We start from the raw sequence: 19512 nt of genomic DNA, 5'->3' as shown, positions 1-19512 counted from the left end.
CCTCAGCCAGAGCCTCAGTCCCCCTCACCCCTCTGGTCCAGCAACATTGGCCTTCCAGTGCCCCTGTTCATCACACTCCTTCATGCTGCTGGGCTCAGCACAGGCTACTCTGTCTGCCTCCAGTGTGGACCCCTTGCGCTTTCACCAGGGATGTATCTCTGACCTCCAGATCTGACACCAATCTCAGGGCACCCCTCCCTTGCCTGGTATTTTTCACAGGTGTCCCTGTTTGCGTGATTACTTGATTAATATCAGTCTTTCCCAAGGTCTATATCTGATTTTGCTTCACTCTTGTGCCCCCGGTACCTTGTAAGATGCCTGGCTCACAGTAAACACTCAAATATGTGTTGCATGCATAAGCCAGCGGTTCTCAACCTGTGGGTCGCGACCCCTTTGGCGGTCGAACGACCCTTTCACAGGGGTCGCCTAAGACCATCCTGCATATCAGATATTTACATTACGATTCATAACAGTAGCAACATTACAGTTATGAAGTAGCAACGAAAATAATTTTATGGTTGGGTCACAACATGAGGAACTGTATTTAAAAGGCCAGAAGGTTGAGAACCACTGGCATAAGCAGTTTAATAAGCAGTCTGTATAGTTGTTATGGAAGAAATGACAATAGTAACAGTGGGCAAGTGACTGTTGCTTAGGAAGGGCCAACACACAACAGGAGGCCCGAGTATGTGTGGCTGTATGCACAGTACCCAGGACCGAGCTCTGCACTTGGAAGGGGAGCCTGATTCTTCTGCAGCCCCAGCATCCACTTTAGCACCTAAGAAAATGCCCAAAAGGTCAGTGGCCCTTGGCTCTCCTTTACTGAGTTTCACTTAAGCTTGCAGGTGTATTTCCAAAAAGTCCCCGTGAACAACTTCATAGCCAAGATATTGCAGGTTGGTGCCTGTTACTCGCCCCAATCCAGCTTTATACTGAATTGGAAAAATAAAGAGAAAAAATGTAAACTGAATTGGAAAGATAAAGAGAACAAATATGCAAACTGAAAAGGTGATACTACTAACTCAAATATCTTTGATTGCTCTTGAGAAACATTTGTAAATCAAAATTGGTAGTGCTGTTAACTATATGACATATACTTTTATATTATCCATGACAGAGGAAATTGTCTCATATCATTCAAATATGTAAAATTATGACTAATAAATAACAGGTATTTCCTACTTTAATTCAAAAACTGTTTTTTGAATACTTAGCCCAGTGTGGGAGATAACAGGATAACCTGACTAGCTTTGCTTTCAAGAGCCTCAGAAACTAATGGAGGAGACCATTGTAACAGAAAATAAACCCAGGTCCAGGATATCATAGAGTTTTGCAAGTAAGAAAAATGAGGTTCCCAAGGGTGATAATCTATTGACAAGTTAATGCCAAAACCAGGTCTGGAACTTTCCTTAAACATTCCCTTTAAGGATACGATATGACAAAGGATATATGTTAAAGATATGACCAATTTCTATTGTTCTTATTGGCTTTCTCAAAACCACTCCATCCATTGGAGGCTGAAATATCAAGCAAACATTGATATGGTCTTCTTAAGGGAGCAAGATCCATCTTCCTACCTCCCATCTGGCCTTGTTCTAATCTCCTTCTCATGTGTCAGGTGAAATAACTTCCCCAAATGGGAATCCGATCCTGGCATGCCCTTCCTTCTTAGTGCCCTTAGGATACCAACCTGAGTCCTTGATAAGGCTCAGCATGCTCTGGCCCTGACCCTGGACTCACCTTCCACCACTATTTCCTTCCTTCTCCAGGTTCCAGACACTCTGCTTCCTTCGGCTTTTCAATCATGCCGTGCTTTCTCCCACGTCAGGGACTCAGCACACACTGTTTCCCCTGCTTGGACCACCCGTCTTCCTTCTTCACCTACTGATTCATTGGACTCAGAGGAAATGCCATTACTCTGACCTGTAGACTGGGTTAGCCCTTCCCTGCCCGCTGTGTATGCTCTGTTGTTACTATTTATTGAGCTGCCCATTTAACATCTGTCTTCTGTACTAGACTCTAAGCCCCAAGAGTGCAGGAACCTATCTCAGCCATTCATTGGTGCATCCCCACTCCCCAGCACAATACTTAGATTTTAGGGAGGTAGGCTAAGCTGTCAGAACAAATAAACTTTAAATCCTCAACGTTTTACAGAAGAAGAAGTTATTTTTTCTTTTTTATGTGACAGTCCAGAGTGGGGCTTTCTGGTCAACGGCAGTTTCACTCCCTACAACCATACAGGGACACAGGCTGCTGTGGCAAGTGTCTTTAACATGTGGATTCCAAAGTACCCCTGATCATTCCTATGTTAATCCTGTGGGAATGGGAAAGAGCGTGGAAGAGCTTACATAGAAGGTGATCACTTCTCTTCTACTCCTTTTCCAATGCGGGAAATTTAGTCACATGGTCACAAAAATACACAAAAGACTAGGATATGTGGGCCAGCCATTGTCAAGCACTTCTTTACCTAAATGCATCAAGGGAAGGAAGAATTTTAAAAGACAGATGACTGCTCCACCAGAATGCTCAGTGAATATTTATGAAACATAGTTCATCTTTAAGCCATTGTATTGCTCTACTGTGGATGTTTATTTCAATACCCAAACTCTCAGAATCATTATGTTTCTTTCATTTTGTTGGCAGCATTTCAATATCCAAACAACTGGCTTCAATAAAAGGTAAGGTGTGGGGCGACTGAGATGTTCGTGTTTTTACTCTACTGTGACAGTCTACCAAGAGTTAAAAATAACAGGACATCAGAGAATGTCCAAAATGTAAGGGACCTTGTGGATAAATCATCAAACCATGATGTTCTTTTTAAAGGTTTGGGAACTGAGATCCTGGCGTGGGAATTAGCTTCCCCAAACTTAGCCCACTGAAAGCCAAGCCACAATGGATCCCGACCCCTAGTCAGTGTGATTCCCACCTGGGGTCTCCTTGTCTCTCCACTGCTGGCATCGTCAGTAAATCGGGAGCAATATCATCAACATCTAATTCATGAATGTTTGGTGGAACTCAGGATGCGGTCAACCCACACCTGCCTCTGATTGAGTGAAAACAGTGTAGCCAACTCCCAAAGTGTAAATATTTGCCCTCAGAATTCCATTTCTATAGGTAAAATGTCTTTAGATCTAACACTATTGCCATAGAAATAACAATATAATTTTTTTAAAAACTCATATACTTGGATCATTATCTTATTCCAAAATGTGTGACTTAAAACATTCACAGAGAAAGAGGCACAGCTGGATTTTACTGCATTGCAGTTGTTTGTCCTCCAAAATGACCAGCCAATGTCGCCAAAGGAGACTTTTTCAATTTAGATAAATCATCTTGATGAAAATATTTTTACACTATCCCAACACCAGACTTATGATTTCTGTTTTATAATTTACATAATTTCCAGTATTTTTGATAATTTCTGACAACATCATGTCTATGATATATATCCATGACATTCCTAATACTTCCTCCCCTTGGGAGGTTGAGGAGGGGATTAAAACTCTGTCACCCTCTCTGCCTCACACACATGTGCACACACACACACGTGCACACACACACACGCACACACATGCACACACTCACCATTCCTAGCACCAGACTTTACATTTGAGCCATATTTATTCCCTTAAGAAAACACAAGATCACCTTGAGTTCTTTTCCCAGAATGTGTTTTATTCTGTAAGTAATGTTAAATGTTATTCATTGATATAAGAATGGGTAGATCATGAAATAGAAGTCAGTATGAACCCACATTTTTTCTAGCTACTTGGGCTTATGCCCTTGATCTCTTGAAGGGTGGGAGTGGAGGATGAGGCCATATTTGTCTGGAGCATACAAAGTCATTTGATAGTGGAAAAGGTTGAGGAGTACTATAATATTGAAGAAACAATTAATCTAGCAAGAAAATGGGAGATATCTAGTGTTTGGTTTTGTTATATATATGCTACCCATGTTAACCTGTACTCTTCTCCTGGAGGTCTTCATTTCCAAAAATAACAAATATTAGGAAAAGTTCTAAAATGAGGTGATTCTGACAGCTTGCTGTACTGAGAGTTACACTAAAGTGTCAGGAAGTTACTAGATCAAATATTTAATGTTTAGTTTTATGGTCCAGGGCAGGAGAAAGAGGTAGAGAATTCTTCTGAGGTTCAAGTCAGCTCAGACAGTGTTTTAGTGTGAGATTGTGATAAGTTTATGTTTAGGGAAGTAAGAAGCACAGAGTAGGGACATGTCAGAGTTGGAAGAGTCCTACAGAATACACTGCCTGAAACCCAACATCCAGAGGCAATATGCGTTATGGTGAGGGGCCAGACTGGCTGGGTGACCTTGAGCAAGCTACTTAACCTCTCTGTGCCTCAGTGTTCTCCTCTACAGTGTGGAGATGATACTGAAACCTACCTCGGAGGCTGATATAGGAACTGAATGTGTTGACTCGTGCACCCCCTGGAGGAGTGGCTGGCAGAGAGAATGAGCTCCACATTCATTCACTACCACCATCCACCAGAAGCCACGCTCCAGGAAACCAAGGATTCTTCTCTCCACATTGCTCACTGCTCTGTCTCCACAGCTAGGATGGGGCCTGGCAATGAGCACTTCCCAATAAATTCTTGTTGGGAGAAAAGAGCATTTAAGGAACTACACACAGTTCATATTATGAAAGCATCAATAGTGAGGTAGGAAATGGCAGGAGAGGTGGACATGAAGCGGCCTGTTTTAATGCTCTCTCCACACTCCCATTCCAGAGGCAAGAGACCCAGTAAACGCTGCCAAAAGAGAAGCATCAATCCTTTGCCTTTTTAATAACAGCCTTTGACAATGTGCTTTCGCTTATCTGCTTGCAATCCTGAAGCAGGCAGGGCGGGGATTGGAGACAAAGTGCTGGGTTTGTAAGTGAAGAGCCAACCGTAAAAGCAGGAAACCAAGGCCTCACAAAGGAGCACAGTGTGGAAGGATAACTAGCGCCCCTCCTTAACTTTTCTTTTGAATATTATCCAGCTCAGTTTTTACCACGAGCATGTGTTATTTTATAGTCAGGGGGATGCATGTTCTGTTTAAAAGATGGGGGAGAAGGGAGAGGAAGCTGGCTATTCCAATGGAGTCCCCATCTAGACCTGAACTTCAACAGAGGGTTGGACATGCTGACTCCACAGCCTCCGTGGGGATGCCTCACGGGACAGTCCAACGTGGCAGAGCTCTCTATGGGCTTGGCAGTCAGACAGACTCTCAGATCATTTCTCTGTCACTGCAGAGCAATGTGGTCTTAAAATTCTGAACTCTGCATGTGTCAGTCCCCAGTATGTAACACTGAGACACAAGTAGCGCCTCCCTCCCTGGGTCTTACTCAGCATTGAATAAGTTTCTGTGTGAAAGGCCCATGGCACACAGGAAGCGAGGACATGTCTGTCACTACTCTCAAGCTCGCTCGCAGCTTGGAAATTCACCCCTCCCTCGCTAGAAGGGCAGGGCCTGGAGGACAGGAGGCTAGCGTCTCCTGAGAAGTCTCAGACAAGGAAAGCAGCTTCTGTGAAGCCCTCCCTAATGACTCTTGGTCATTAATTAAGAAATCAACTGGTCAAAGTTGCAGAAGAAATATTTACCACCTAAGGAATTAAGGTGGTTCCTCTAAGCAATTTGCTTTGTAAAGACAGTACCATTTACAAACAGCCCCACTTTAGCCACTTAAATTCAAAGTTACCACCATATGGCACCCAACCAACTCAAATACACACACCCCAGGAAAGGTAGACACGAGCTAAAGACATATGTCCATCTCCCTGTATTTTTTTAAATATGTTTTTATTGGTTTCAGAGGGAGAAAGGGAGAGGGACAGAGAGAGATAGAAACATTAATGATGAGAGAAACATCATCAATCAGCTGCCTTCTGCATGCCCCCTACTGGGATTCAGCCCTGGCATTGTGCCCTAACCGGGAATCGAACCAGCGACCTCTAGGTTCATGGTTTGACACTCAACAGCTGGGCCACACCGGCCGGGTGTCCCTGTATTTTGATGAGCAGAAAAATAGGGGTAATTGAGAAGAATCCCAATTTCAAATGCAGGTTTCCAGATGTGGCAGAGTTGAAGAGATGTGGAAGAAAGAGCTAAAACAGAATTCAAAAGCAAGGAAGTTTCTAAAGCTGGATTCTAGGCCAGCTGGAAGGGCAGCCGCTAGACAAGCGGGCAGCAGCAGGAAATATAAGGCACAAGCCATAGGCCACGGTGAGACTGAGGATCGGAAACCAGGGAGGAAATCAAGGAGTAAGAAGTTAAGGACACAGCTTTTGCAGACATTCATTTGTGAAGCACCTACTATGTGCTAGGCATTGTTCTAAATGCTGATGATTGCACAGAACACAACACAGGCAAAAAAATCCCTGTCTTTGTGAGTCTTATGTTTTCAATATGGATCCAAATTCAAGCGCTGCCACTTCCTAGCAGAGTGTCCTCAGAAGGATCATCTTTCTTCATGGATTAAAAGGTATAATGCTGGAGAGACACACTGTGCTCATAGGCTGGAAGAGTCAATGCAGTAAAGACATCAATTCTCCCCAAACTGCTTCCTAGGCGTAGTGCAATTTAAGGCTTTTCAAAAATAATCAAGCTTATCCTAAAGTTTTATGTAGAAAGAGAAAGGCTCTAGAATAGCCTAAGTAATTTTGAAAAAGAATAAAGTGTCAGGAATCACTCTTTACAATATTAAGACTTACAGGAATTAGAACACTGTGGCAAAGGGTAGACACATAGATCAAAGGAACAGAAGAGGAGACCCAGAAATTGACCGACACAAATATGCTCAACTGTTTTGTGACAAAGAGGCAAAAGCAATTTTGAAGGAAGGATAGAGTTTTCAATAGCTAGTGCTAGAGCGATTGCATCCTCACAGGTAACACAATGAACCTCACCCTAACCTCACACCTTAAACAGCAATGAACTCCAATGGCTCATGGATTAAAATGTAGAACATGAAGTTATAAAACTTTTAATTATGCACAGGACAAATCTTTCATAAGAGGCTAAGCTGAGGGTTAGACTTTATCCAAGTTTAAAACATTTCTTCCACAGAAAACCCCTTGAGAAGAAAATGGCAGTTTAAAACTGGGAGACTATATTTGCAAATCACATATCCTACCAAGGACGTGAATCTTTACCTGATACAGAATTCTCAAACCTCAAAAATTATTTTAAAGTCGATGATAACATGAACAGACCTGAACAGACATTTCACCAAGGAAGGCTCACTTTCATGCAAATAAGGACATGAAAAGCTGTTCAGCATCATTAGCCCCTAGGAAATACAAATTAAAACCACAGTGAGATGTCATCACACACCTATCAGAGTGACTAAAATAAATAGTGACAATGCAAAGGCTGGTGCGCCTGGAGAAAACTGGCTCTCTTACATGTGGCTGATAGGGCTGTAAGATGGTACATCCACTGTAGAAAACAGAATATAGTTTCTTTTAAAAAATAGGTTTATTGCCCTAACTGGTTTGGCTCAGTGGATAGAGCGTCGGCCTGCGGACTGAAGGGTCCCAGGTTCGACTCCGGTCAAGGACATGAACCTTGATTGTGGGCACATCCCCAGTGGGGAGTGTGCAGGAGGCAGCTGGTCGATGTTTCCCTCTCATTGATGTTTCTCTCTCTCTCTATCCCTCTCCTTTCCTCTCTGTAAAAAATCAATTAAAAAATAGGTTTATCATATAACCCAGCAGTTAGACTCTTAGGCATTTATTCCAAAGCAAAGAAAAATCATGTTTTCTACAGTAATTTGGACAAAATGTTCATACGAGCTTTATTTCTAATAGCCAAAACCACCCAAATGTCCCTAAAAGTTGAATGGTTAAACTATGGTACATACATATAATGAACTATCACATTAAATGGTGCAATAATTCCTATGATTGTGATGATAATTAAATCTACAAGTTATTAAAGTACATAAATAGATGCATAATAAATGGCAACTCCAACCTTCTGTCCAAACCAGATTGCTGCACACACACACACACACACACACACACACACACACACGCGCGCGTCCTTGACTTGCTTTAGTTTGGAATAAATAAGTGAGGTACTCCCGAGTGAGAGGTAAAGAGAAGGGCCATCCATTTGCAAGACCATGCAGCCCAAATGGTTCCAGCTTCGGGCTAAATGGTGGGGGAAACAGCCTGGGTGAGTGGGGAGGACACACATTTCCTCATATGACAGGGAGAGATATCAGCTCATTGATTAGAATGCTTGGCAGATGTGCATGGACACAAAGATTGTAACAGCACCATTTAGGTACTGTTCAGAGACACAGTAAAAACCGACAAGGCCCACATACTCCTTCTTTATCCATTCCTCTTAACTCTCATTCTTCCCTTTCACATTTCATTGGGGAAAAAAAGTAGATGCTTAAGACCTTTCAATGCCTTTTCTCTTCTCTTTAAAGGAAATCTTGTTTTTTTTCCATGGCCCATGAGCAGGTCTGGCCCTGCCTACCTTCCCCACTCAAATGCCTGCCAGCTCCTAGCCTCCAGCCACACTGTCTCATCTCAGCTGCTCCAGCAGATCTGAGGCTTCTGATCTGTCATATACTAAGCGCATGACTCCTGAGCCTTTGCATATGTTGTTCCCTGAGCATGGAATGCCCTGCACAGCCATAACTCAGCCTGACCCCACACTCTTACAAGGCAGGCTCCTTCTCATCCTATGGGTCTTAGTTTAAATATTAATATACTAATAGTGGCCTCCAAGACCACCTATCTAAGTAACTTTCCTCCCAGACCCACTCTGTAATTTTTATTTTTTCTCTGTACCTTCTTTGCCTCATATATTGCAAGTTGCAAATATGCATATTGTGTATATGTAAAAAGAAATAAATAATTATCAAATATATATAAAACAAATATGCATGTATACACACATATCCTCTTGATTATGATTTATTTCTCCACTGGATTGTAAGATATATAGGGCAGGGGCCACCGCTGGTTGTGTCACTTCTGCCTACTAAGCCCCTTAGGAGAGTACCAGGAACACAGGGACTGCTCGGTACAAAAGTCACATTATTCTGACTGGTCAGCATTCTTTGAATTGACAATTATTGCACATAACATGAGCTGAAAGCTGTGGAATTTTTTTATTATTATTTATTCAACAGCATGTATTAACAACTACTACATAGCTGGCATCTGTGCTGGTCCTGGGAATATAATGATAAAGAAATGTACGATCCCTGGCCTCATGGACCTTGCATTCTAGTTGGGAAGAAAGCCAGTTAAACATGTAATACCTATAATGTAAGTTCTAGAATAGGGACTGTATTAGGGACTAAGAGAGCAGGGAGCTTAAGAATGTTCTTCACCATTCCTTGTGCTTGGTGTTCCCTGCGTGCTACCAGCTGGAAAGAAATGAGTTAGCACTGACCTTGCAAGGAATTTAAACCAGAGAACCCAGCTGGGAGGTCACTGTGCTTGAAGCAGCGAGTCACAGAAATCTCTATCTATCCTGACATCAAAAAGTTTGTTCTGACGTCATCCTCCTTTATCACACTGGCAGGAGGTGACGCTTTGTCTGACATAATATTAACTCCACAAGAGCAGGATTGTGTCTTATTCAGTGAGGTATCCTCAACGCCAGGGACTGAGCCCAGCACATAGCAGGTGCTCCAAAAACATTTCACAGTTCAGAAAACCCAAGCCTAGAGAGGTAAGGTTTTTTCCAAGGTCAAATAGCAAGAAGTTGGTAAATCTCATCCTAATTCTACCAATTCCATTGCTCCTGAAAGAACTCTTGTTCTCCAATGTTTAAAGGTCCAGGTCCGATTCCCAGTAGAAGACAAATAGCCCAAGAACAGAATCAGGTTGACATACACTCTCTAACCCCATCCCCCACAGTTCCCATGGAGGACATGATCCCATGTCTGGGGAGAGAGTATTTCTAACCTGGGCCATGTCATTGTGCATTTCTCCTCCCACAGCTCTGGGGAAGGGCTCCGATCTGGAAAAAGCCATCGCCACTGCTGCTCTGATTTTCAGAAATTCTTCCAACAATGACTGTAAACTTGAAAAAGCTGCTGCCAAAAATCTGCTACAAACCCAATTTAGGAATTTCACAGAGGTAAGAGTATTCATCGGCTTGAAAAACAGGAGCAACACCACAATGGCTGGTCCAAAGAGCCTACAACTCCAGCTCAGGGACCCCATCATGTTGCTTCATTCACCAAACATGTATTGAACACCTACTAGTACTATATGTCAGGAAGTGAGCACTGGGATTAATGCAGTGAAAAGCTAACAATTCACAGAGTAGAGAAATATGCTGAAAAGTAACTAGAAATATTCAAAGGATGGTGAAATAGTGGACCATGCAGTAAAAGAGTAAAAGGGAGGGGCCATCTTGAGGTGTGGTCAAAAGGATTCCTGGGAAAGTAAGGCATCACTGAGAACTAAAGAATGAGCAAGAGTTAGCAAGTCCAGGGCGCTGGGGTGAGGATGGCAGCATTCCAAGCAGAGGGAACGGCAGATGCAATGGCCGTGAAGCATGTCAGAGCCCTGTGAGGGCCAGTAAGTAGCTGGTGAGAAAGGGGAAGTAGGAAGCAGTGTGCAATGAGGCTGGGGAGGTGGAGAGAAGCCAAATCTCACAGAGGCATAGCCTGAGGGCAGAAGGAAGCCGGGCATGGTTTCTAAATCTAGGAAGAAGAAATGTCACCAGCTGCAGATCAGATTAGGGCAGGGGTGGGGGTGGGACAAAAAAGAATGGAACGACGGTGGGGAGCACTCCACAGGGAAGACGATGTGATGGTTTGGACTAGGGTGGTGAATATGCGAGACATTTGGAAGGTGGAATGAACAGGATTTGCTCATTGATTGGCTGTGAGTGTTAAGGGACAGGAGGAGCAAATTGTGATTCCCCAGTCCTGACTTTGGGGGGGCGGGGAGGAATGGGTGGTGGTCCCATTCCCAGAAAAGAGAAAGACGGAAGACTCAGCAGATGTAACATGGGGTGAGGGTGGGGAGGAGGCGATGAATTCCGTTAGAAGGTGTCAGTTGTAAGATGTCCAAGAAACAGAGGCAACACTCAGCAACAGGATATGTGAGTTGGGAGGTCAGAATAGAGATCTGTGTTCAAAATATGAAGGTGAGAACTGGCAGTGTATAAAGGGTCACCTAGAGGCATGTTTCTCAAAGTCAGTCAGTTGAATACCATCTTCAGTATTTTCCCCACAATTGCCTACAGCTTGTATCATAATTTACTTAGAACTTTTTTTTAAAATATATTTTATTGATTTTTTACAGAGAGGAAGGGAGAGAGATAGCTAGAAACATCGATGAGAGAGAAACATCGATCAGCTGCCTCCTGCACACCCCCCACTGGGGATGTGCCCGCAACCCAGGTACATGCCCTTGACCAGAATCAAACCTGGGCCCCCCAGTCCGCAGGCCGATGCTCTATCCACTGAGCCAAACCGGTTTCAGCATTACTTAGAACTTTTTTCAAGTTAAGCACTCTACTTAAATAAGTTCATTTTATAAAGACACTTTATCACTATTGTAAGTGTAAATTCAGTGGGTAAAGGAAAAGGTAGTAAAAAATAAGTAGTTTATTAATTCTTATTTAATATTTATTCTTGCATCAACTAAAATTGCATTACCAGCAGTGTGCATTCATACTTTGAGAACTATTAGCCTGGGGAAAATTAGTAAGAATTATAAGTGGTTTAAAAGATAAGTGTAAGAGATTTAAAAGATAAGAATTATAATCCCCTTAAAATATAAACACATGTGGGTTGGACACACTAGAGCTAATATAATGTATCATTTGCTGGGAAAGCTGGGTCAAAGATACAACTTCCTATGAATCTATGATTTGTTCAACTGTGCTTTGTGAAATTGGTTTTTTAAAAGTAGATTCCACACATAAGTGATTTTTAAGAAAAAAAAAAAAAGGCCAATTTGGTAGAAACAGAGACTAGAATAGTAGTTGCCAGGGTTTGTGGGGAAGGAGTGGGGTGATAAGGTCAAAGGGTATAACTCTTTAGTTACAAGAAGAATAAGTTCTGAGGATGTAATGTACAGCATGATGACTGTAGCTGATAATACAGGACTGTGCATTTGAAAGCTGCTGAGAGCAGATCTTAAGGAATCTCCCCCCACACAAATGATTTAACTATGTGAGGTGATAGTATGTTAATTGTCTTGATCTGGGTCCTCATGCCCATGTGGATGTCAAATCATTACATTGTACACTTCAAATATATACGATTATATTTGTCAATTATTCTTCAGTGAAGTTACGAAAGAGTGCATATGAGTGTGTATATGTGCATGTGTGAGAAACGGAGACAGAGAAAGGCTTTCAGGTGATGCACAGAAAAATGACTGGTAGGAAATGTTAATAGCTAGCTATTTGCGGTGATGGAGTAAAGATTTACTTTTACACTAGAGGCCCAATGCACAAAATCCATGCAAGAGTAGCTTTCCTTCCCCCAGCTGCTGGCACTGGCTTCCCTCCAGCACCCAGGACCGGGGCTTCCCTTTGGAAGGTCGTCTGGACATCGGTCTAATTAGCATATTACCCTTTTATTATTATAGATTCTCTTTTTGAAAAATATCTTTTCAAACGTCCAATATTAAACAGTTACTATATTTGAAATAATTTTTTTAAGAAAAGCTATTTTTTCGGCTAGAAATATCAGGCAGAATTTGACAAAAAGTTCTGGGGAGTCTTCAAAGAGAAGGTGAGAAAATCCTGTAACAGTTGCCTGACTCAGAGGCCAAAAGAAGTGACAAATCCCAGAGCGAAAGGGACCCCTACCTGGCTGCCTGTCTGTCCTCAGGGAGCTTCTGAGGGGATGACAATGGGGACCTCGGGGATGGATCGTCCTCTGAGGACACCAGAGGCAAAACCAAAACCAGCACCTCCAGGAAGGTCACCTTAGCCTCGCGCCCCTCGGTGTAGGATCCCCAGCAGCAAACTCTCTGGCCTCCCACAGTCCTGCCCTCTGCCCGGGTGGCAGAGCCGGAAAGCAGGGCCGTGTTTCAGGGGTGCTGGGGGACAGCGGGCCCCGAGGCAGCCCCAGTACCAATGGTGCCGGCTGAACTTGACGGGGCAAGCGCCCGGGTAGCATCAGAATGCTGCCTTGGACCAACCGCCCCTCCGGGAGACTCCCTAAGACGGTGCCCACACCTGAGCCAGGGCAGAGGGCCCTCCTGCTGCTGCTCCTACGACCCCGCGAGGACTTCTCTGCTGAACTGGATGGACCCTGCGGCTGAGCCTGGGTCCCCAGGGGAGCATCTGCTTTCCCATAAGCCTCCTGGGGGATCTTATTCTATAGCCAGTCAGGTCTGAGGAAACTGGACATATAAAGGCTCTGCGAAGAACTTACCAAGCAAACAGGGCTGGTCAGGCCCAAGCGGCTGGACCTCGGTCAGCTTCACCTTCTGACACGCGGTGCAGGAGACCTGCTGCCCCTCTGCCCTTTAGGCAAGTGCTGTCCGCTAGCGAAGTGCTCCCATCTCTATCCGGAATCTGACCCTCTCAACACAGCACTGGGCTCTCTCGGAGGGGCTGGGAGAGCGCCCTCCGCCCTCGCTGGCAGGTGTGGCCTCTTGAGAATGAGCCCAGAGAAACAGTAATGGTCTAAGCCTGTAGGGAACATGGTCATTCCTACCTGCCTTAGTCCCTGCTGTGGTGGCTCCTTAACAGCTGGCACGTGTGTGAGCATTTGGGGTTGAGCTAAATGCAAACACAGCTCAGTACACCAGTGAATCAAATGACCTTAAGGTTTTTAATGCCACTTGGAAGCTATTTCACAAGCTGTGGTTGGAAACTGAAAGGCCTCTCCATTTATGTACTATTCACATGTTTCCTTCAATATGTTTATGAGGGCTGTGAACTTGGATTTGATTTGTGATCAAACTAAATGCTGAACAATCATCCAAAGCACATATTTTCTTTTAGCATATTTTATTCCAGATTTCTGGATAATCTAACTGTTCTGTGGAACCCATGTTGTATAGCTCCCATAACAAAGAGCTTATGTTTTGGAAATCTGAAAACACAACACTCTGTTGATAGAGGCGAGATGGCTTAGCAGTTACGAGAGGGTCAGGTAGCCAAGGCTTTGAATCTGACTCCAAACCAGGAGCTGCCTGGCTTGGGGCAAGTTACTTAAATCTCGACAAGTATCTGATACTGCACCTGTGAAGTGGGGCTAATGGTTGTATATATTCAATAGAGTCTCTGTGAGGAATCAATGAGACAGCCATGCAAAGATATACCACAGTGCTCGACTAGTAGCACCAGTAACAACTTGGCATGTTGTTATAGTTAATAAAAACTTTATTATTGCTTTTTCTCTGTAAAACCCAGGTGGCACAATGAATTAGTTTTGTGCTTCTCCTTTATTCTTACAGGGACAAGAAACCAAACCAAAATACAAAGACCTCCTTTCCGAACTTGACGAGCATGCAGAAAAGAAGCTTGATTTTGAGGACTTCATGATCTTACTGTTAAGCATCACTGTAATGTCAGACTTGCTGCAAACGATATGGAATGTAAAAATGACTAAATGAACAGCTTTCACTATGTAGTGAGACAAAGTAATGACAAACGATAGAGTTAACTGATTAAAGAGTGTTTTCCATTTATTTTCAATTAGTTGATATCCTGGCATGCATCTGGGATAGTCTAGTGGTCGGCAAACTCATTAGTCAACAGAGCCAAATATCAACAGTACAACGATTGAAATTTCTTTTGAGAGCCAAATTTTTTAAACTTAAACTATATAGGTAGGTACATTGTTATTAACTTAATTAGGGTACTCCTAAGGCTTAGGAAGAGCCACACTCAAGGATCAAAGAGCCGCATGTGGCTCGTGAGCTGCAGTTTGCCGACCACGGGTCTAGGTGGTTCTGGTTGCTAATATTCAGACACAATATGACTCCAAACTCTATGCACGCTCTCAGGAATGCCTGAATAACATGGTCTCTGGGTGCTTTACAACATGCTTTACCACTGAAGACCACATGGCTCCTGCTGAGTCATTGGTGACAGAGCACTTTTCTTACAGTCAGAGAGTCACTCATCATTCATTCATTAAGCGACGTTTGCTGAGCATTTACTCCATGGTACCCCAGAGGATGCAGTAGTGAACCAGCCAGAGCATCCCTACCCTCACACACGCCTGGAGGAGTCTAGCAGAGGAAAGGGACACTGAACAATGTATTAATCAATTGCATATGGAGCATAATTATAGTTATGATAAGGGCTACAGGATGCTAGAAGTGCTGTTACCACCTGACCTTGGTTCAAAGGTCCAAGAAGCTTTACTGACATTTTGCAAAAGACAAAATTATAGGGGAGGGAGGAATAAATCAGTGGCCAGGGCTGTGGGTGGTAAGTGGAGTTGTCCACAAATGGACATGAGAGAACTTTTAGGGGGGTTGGAAATGGTCTGCATCTTGATTGTAGTGTGGTTTCTTGACTGCATAATTTGTCAAACTCTTAGAACTGTACTCTAAAAATGGTGAATTTCATTGTATGTGAATTATTCTTAAATACACATGATTTAAAACAAAAACAACAACAACAATATCCTTGCCATCTGTGACCATGGCTTGAATACAACCTCTTAAGATTATGATTTAAAAGTGGTCATGTCCTAAGGACCCACAGCCCCTCTTCTGAGTTTAAATCATATCTATATATAAATTTACACATACACACACAGAAGTCAATGCCTGAACATTTGAGACTGATTTTCACAAAGATTCTTATTTATTGTAACATTATTGTCACTTCCCAAGTCTCCTCCCTCATCTCCCCTTTTCCTCCCTGCCCCACACAGTAAGCCTCACAGACACATGTTCAGAAAACTCTTTCAGGAGGAAGACCTTCACCCTTGGTCTGGTGAAGTGCTTTCCCATCTGACAGTGCCCCAAATCCACCAGGACCCGACTCCCTGGCCCTCCTCACTTTCCAACCCTCAGACATTCTAAGTCCAAGCATTTGCATACCATTGAGGGAAAGGGCCACACTCTGTCCTCTCTCACCATTTCAACGGGAGGTACCTGTGTTCAACAGGACTCATGCTGCACACCAGGCACTATCTTAGGGGCTCTGCAAATATTAACTCATTGGACCCCCCTAATTACTCTAGGTAAGTAGTGTTATCATTTTACAGATGAGGAAACTGAAGCACTGAGTTTTGATTTTTGTACAACTGGCAGGTTTGAGAGTTCTCTGCCCTCTCTGTAGGCCTTGCTAATTTTGTTAATATTAGACTTTGTTTTGAGCAATAATATTATAACTCAACAAAAATAGCTGTGCACATTTCAGGCACTGTGCGGGAGAGAGTGGGACCAGCTGGGTCCTGGAGAGCCAGTTGGCATTCCTCAAATAGAACTCTGTGGGCTGGTCTCCATCAGAGTCGCACGGAGCTGAATATGGCAACCTTGGTGACCAATGAAAAGGTCAAATTCACACCTTTTGGAGGAGGAAAAAAGAGCCCCTGGACAATGGTGTGATCAGAAATCTTGGAGCCATTCCAACTCTCTGGGCTCCCAGTAAGAAATCTTTGAAATTCAACCCCAGATGGAAAGTCACACTCTTTTGAGGAGAATATCAATTATGGAATCTATTTTTACCTTATGCAAAGAATGAAAACTGAGCAAATACATGTCTACATGTTAGAGCATCAGTGACAGATAAATCAATTAGCACGATGCTAAGACCCCAGATCACAAAAGCCTCATGCTTTGGTTCTAATCCCAGGACCATAAACTCTACTCTTAGAACAGCCTTGGTTCTAATCCCAGGACCATAAGCTCTACTCTTAGAACAAAGGTGCCTCTTGCAAATGTTACTGGTTGTCATAGGTGAGATTATGGAGGCGAGTCTGTCTTGGGATCCCTTGTTTTCAAGGAATAAAACCCACTCAAATAACAATCATGCACACATACAGATCTACACATTCAAAGAACAAAAGGGCGTTTCTGTTTATCAACAATGTACAGGGCATTTTACAAAAATGCAATTAACACCCAACTGCTGCAAACAGTAAAAGAAAGCAAACAAGGGCATGCTCTTGTCTCTCTTAAATTGGTTTCTTATCTCTGCTTCTGTCTGCAGGTGGTTGTTAGTCTTCTTTCTTCTCTCTCTCTCACTTTTTCACTAATACATTTTTTCCTCTGATTAACTTAAAACATTTTCATCTTGCTTAATTTTTCTGCAGCTAAACTATAAATTTATAATTTTTCTTCTTTAAATCATGCAATGATGTTCTTTCTTATAAATTTCCCTCTCAGATTTTCTTGTCAGTCTGCTTCAAGGAAATCCATGTATTCAATAAACTTGCTTGCACTTTGGTTGCTACCAAATGGTTGTTTAATCCAAATATCTGAGCAGCAGACAGAGCTGATCCTCCTGGAGGAAATAGAGTTGAACAGCCAAGACCATTGGATAGTCGAAGAGAAGACCACAAATCTTAAACTCTCCAGTCTGGGGAGGACAGCTGGTGAATGGATATGTGGTGTTAGCAGTCCTGAACCATTGCTTCTGCCGGCACTGCCATAAAATAAAAAGCAATTCGTACAACTTAATAAGAGAAAGCAAACAATCCAATTAAAAAATGAGCAAAGGACCTAAATAGACACTTCTCTAAAGTGGACATACAGATGACCAAGAGACATATGAAAAAATGCTCAAAGTCACTGAGTGTCAGAGAGATGCAAATTAAAATGACAATAAGGTATCATTTCACACCTGTCAGAATGGCTACCATCAACACATCAACCAACCCAACGACAAGTGCTGGCAAGGATGTGGAGAAAAGGGAGCCCTAGTACACTGCTGATGGGAATGCAGACTGGTCCAGCCATTATGGAAAACAGTATGGAGTTTCCTCAAAAGATTAAATATGGAACTTCTATTTGCCCCAGTGATCCATTCTAAGAATATATCCTAACAATCCCAAAACACAAATCAGAAAGAATGTACCGCTATGTTCATAGCAGCACAATTTACAATAGCTAAGATCTGGAAATAGCCCAAGTGCCTATCAGTAGATGCGTGGAATACTATGCAGCAGCAAAAAAGAAGGATCTCTTACCCTTTGAGACAGTATGGAGGGACCTGGAGAGTATCATAATAAGTGAAATAAGCCATTCAGAGAAAGTATCACATGATCTCACTCATATGTAGAATATAATGAATAAAATAAACTTGATCAAAATAGATCCAGAGACAGAGAAGCATGGAACAGACTCTCAAATCTCAGAGGGAAGGCAGGGGTGTGGGGGTGTGTAGGAAGAGATCAACCAAAGAACTTGTATGCAAATATGTATAACCCATGGACACAGACAATAGGGTGGTGAAGGCCTAGGGTGGCGGGCAGGGCAGGCTAGAAGGGGTCAATGGGAGAAAAAAGGGGACATGTGTAATACTTGCAACAATAATGATTAAAAAAAAACAATTTTTAAGATGCATTATGCCAGTCTCCTTTCCTCTGATTTCAGCTGAGGACATGTGGATGCACATTTCTCCTTGATCCTTTGGGGGATATGGTTTTAAAATTATCCAATGCTGGAGGCAGACGATGTAGATCAGGAACTCAGGATGTTTTCCACTTTGGCACACTTAGAGAACACCATGCATTCCTGCTACCAGCTTTCAATACTTCATCCACATTCTCATCTAACAACAATGAACACAAGATTTTTCATACTCATTTAGTGACAAGACATGAACATAGTAGTAGCATAGGAAATATAGTCAATAATATTGTAATAACTCAAAATGGTGCCATGTGGATACTAGAGTTATCAGGGTGATCACTTTTTAAGGTATATGAATCTCTAATCACTGTGTTGTACACCTGAAACTAATATAATATTGTTTGTCAAGTATAATTAAAAACTAAAACAAATTATTTTTTAAAAATCAAAGTGGGTCTATATACATGTCTCATATTCACTCTAATTTGTCTAAATTCTAGACAATTACATCATTTTTTTTATTAATAGCTGCCCTGAATAAGGGACACTCAAGTATTGCCACATGGTCTTTTACTTAATTTTGTAAGCAACTTTAAGATTGGTGTTATAATCTCTATTTCACAAAAGAGAAAGCAATTACAGGGTCACATAGCAATAAGTGGCAGATAAAACCAGGATTCCTCCCCACACGAGTTCTGTGCTAAAGGCTGGCTGCTTTCTATGACGACATGAATGGATATAAAACTCCCCAAAGGACAGCTTCTCCATTATTGAAGTTTATACCTTATTACAACAAATTATTCTCCAAAGTAAGGAGGAAGATGAGGAGGAGAAAGAGAAAAGAATGGAGAAGGAAGAAGCAGTGGCATTTCTTATGTCCAGAACCCAAAGGGAGTCAAGAGTTAGGGGGAGCCCTAACCGGTTTGCCTCAGTGGATAGAGCGTCCGCCTGCAGACTGAAGGGTCCCAGGTTCGATTCCGGTTAAGGGCATGTACCTTGGTTGCAGGCATATCCCCAGTGGGGG

The 19512-nt window shown here is 42.7% G+C and overlaps 1 protein-coding gene across 1 annotated transcript; it reads left to right on the top strand.

Annotated features, from left to right (window-relative positions):
• Nucleotides 1–687: 687 nt before the first annotated feature.
• On the top strand, nt 688–14580 carry SNTN (sentan, cilia apical structure protein). The gene is made up of 4 exons (XM_005874286.2): nt 688–797; nt 2644–2678; nt 9971–10110; nt 14409–14580. Exons 1-4 carry the CDS (start codon nt 688–690, stop codon nt 14565–14567), a joined length of 444 nt encoding a protein of 147 aa, XP_005874348.1. The 3' UTR covers nt 14568–14580.
• The last annotated feature ends 4932 nt before the right edge of the window (nt 14581–19512 follow it).

This window comes from Myotis brandtii, unplaced genomic scaffold (genome assembly GCF_000412655.1).
Source record: "Myotis brandtii unplaced genomic scaffold, ASM41265v1 scaffold430, whole genome shotgun sequence".
Classification (NCBI taxonomy): Eukaryota; Metazoa; Chordata; class Mammalia; order Chiroptera; family Vespertilionidae; genus Myotis; species Myotis brandtii.
This window is presented reverse-complemented; position numbering and strand designations above follow the sequence as displayed.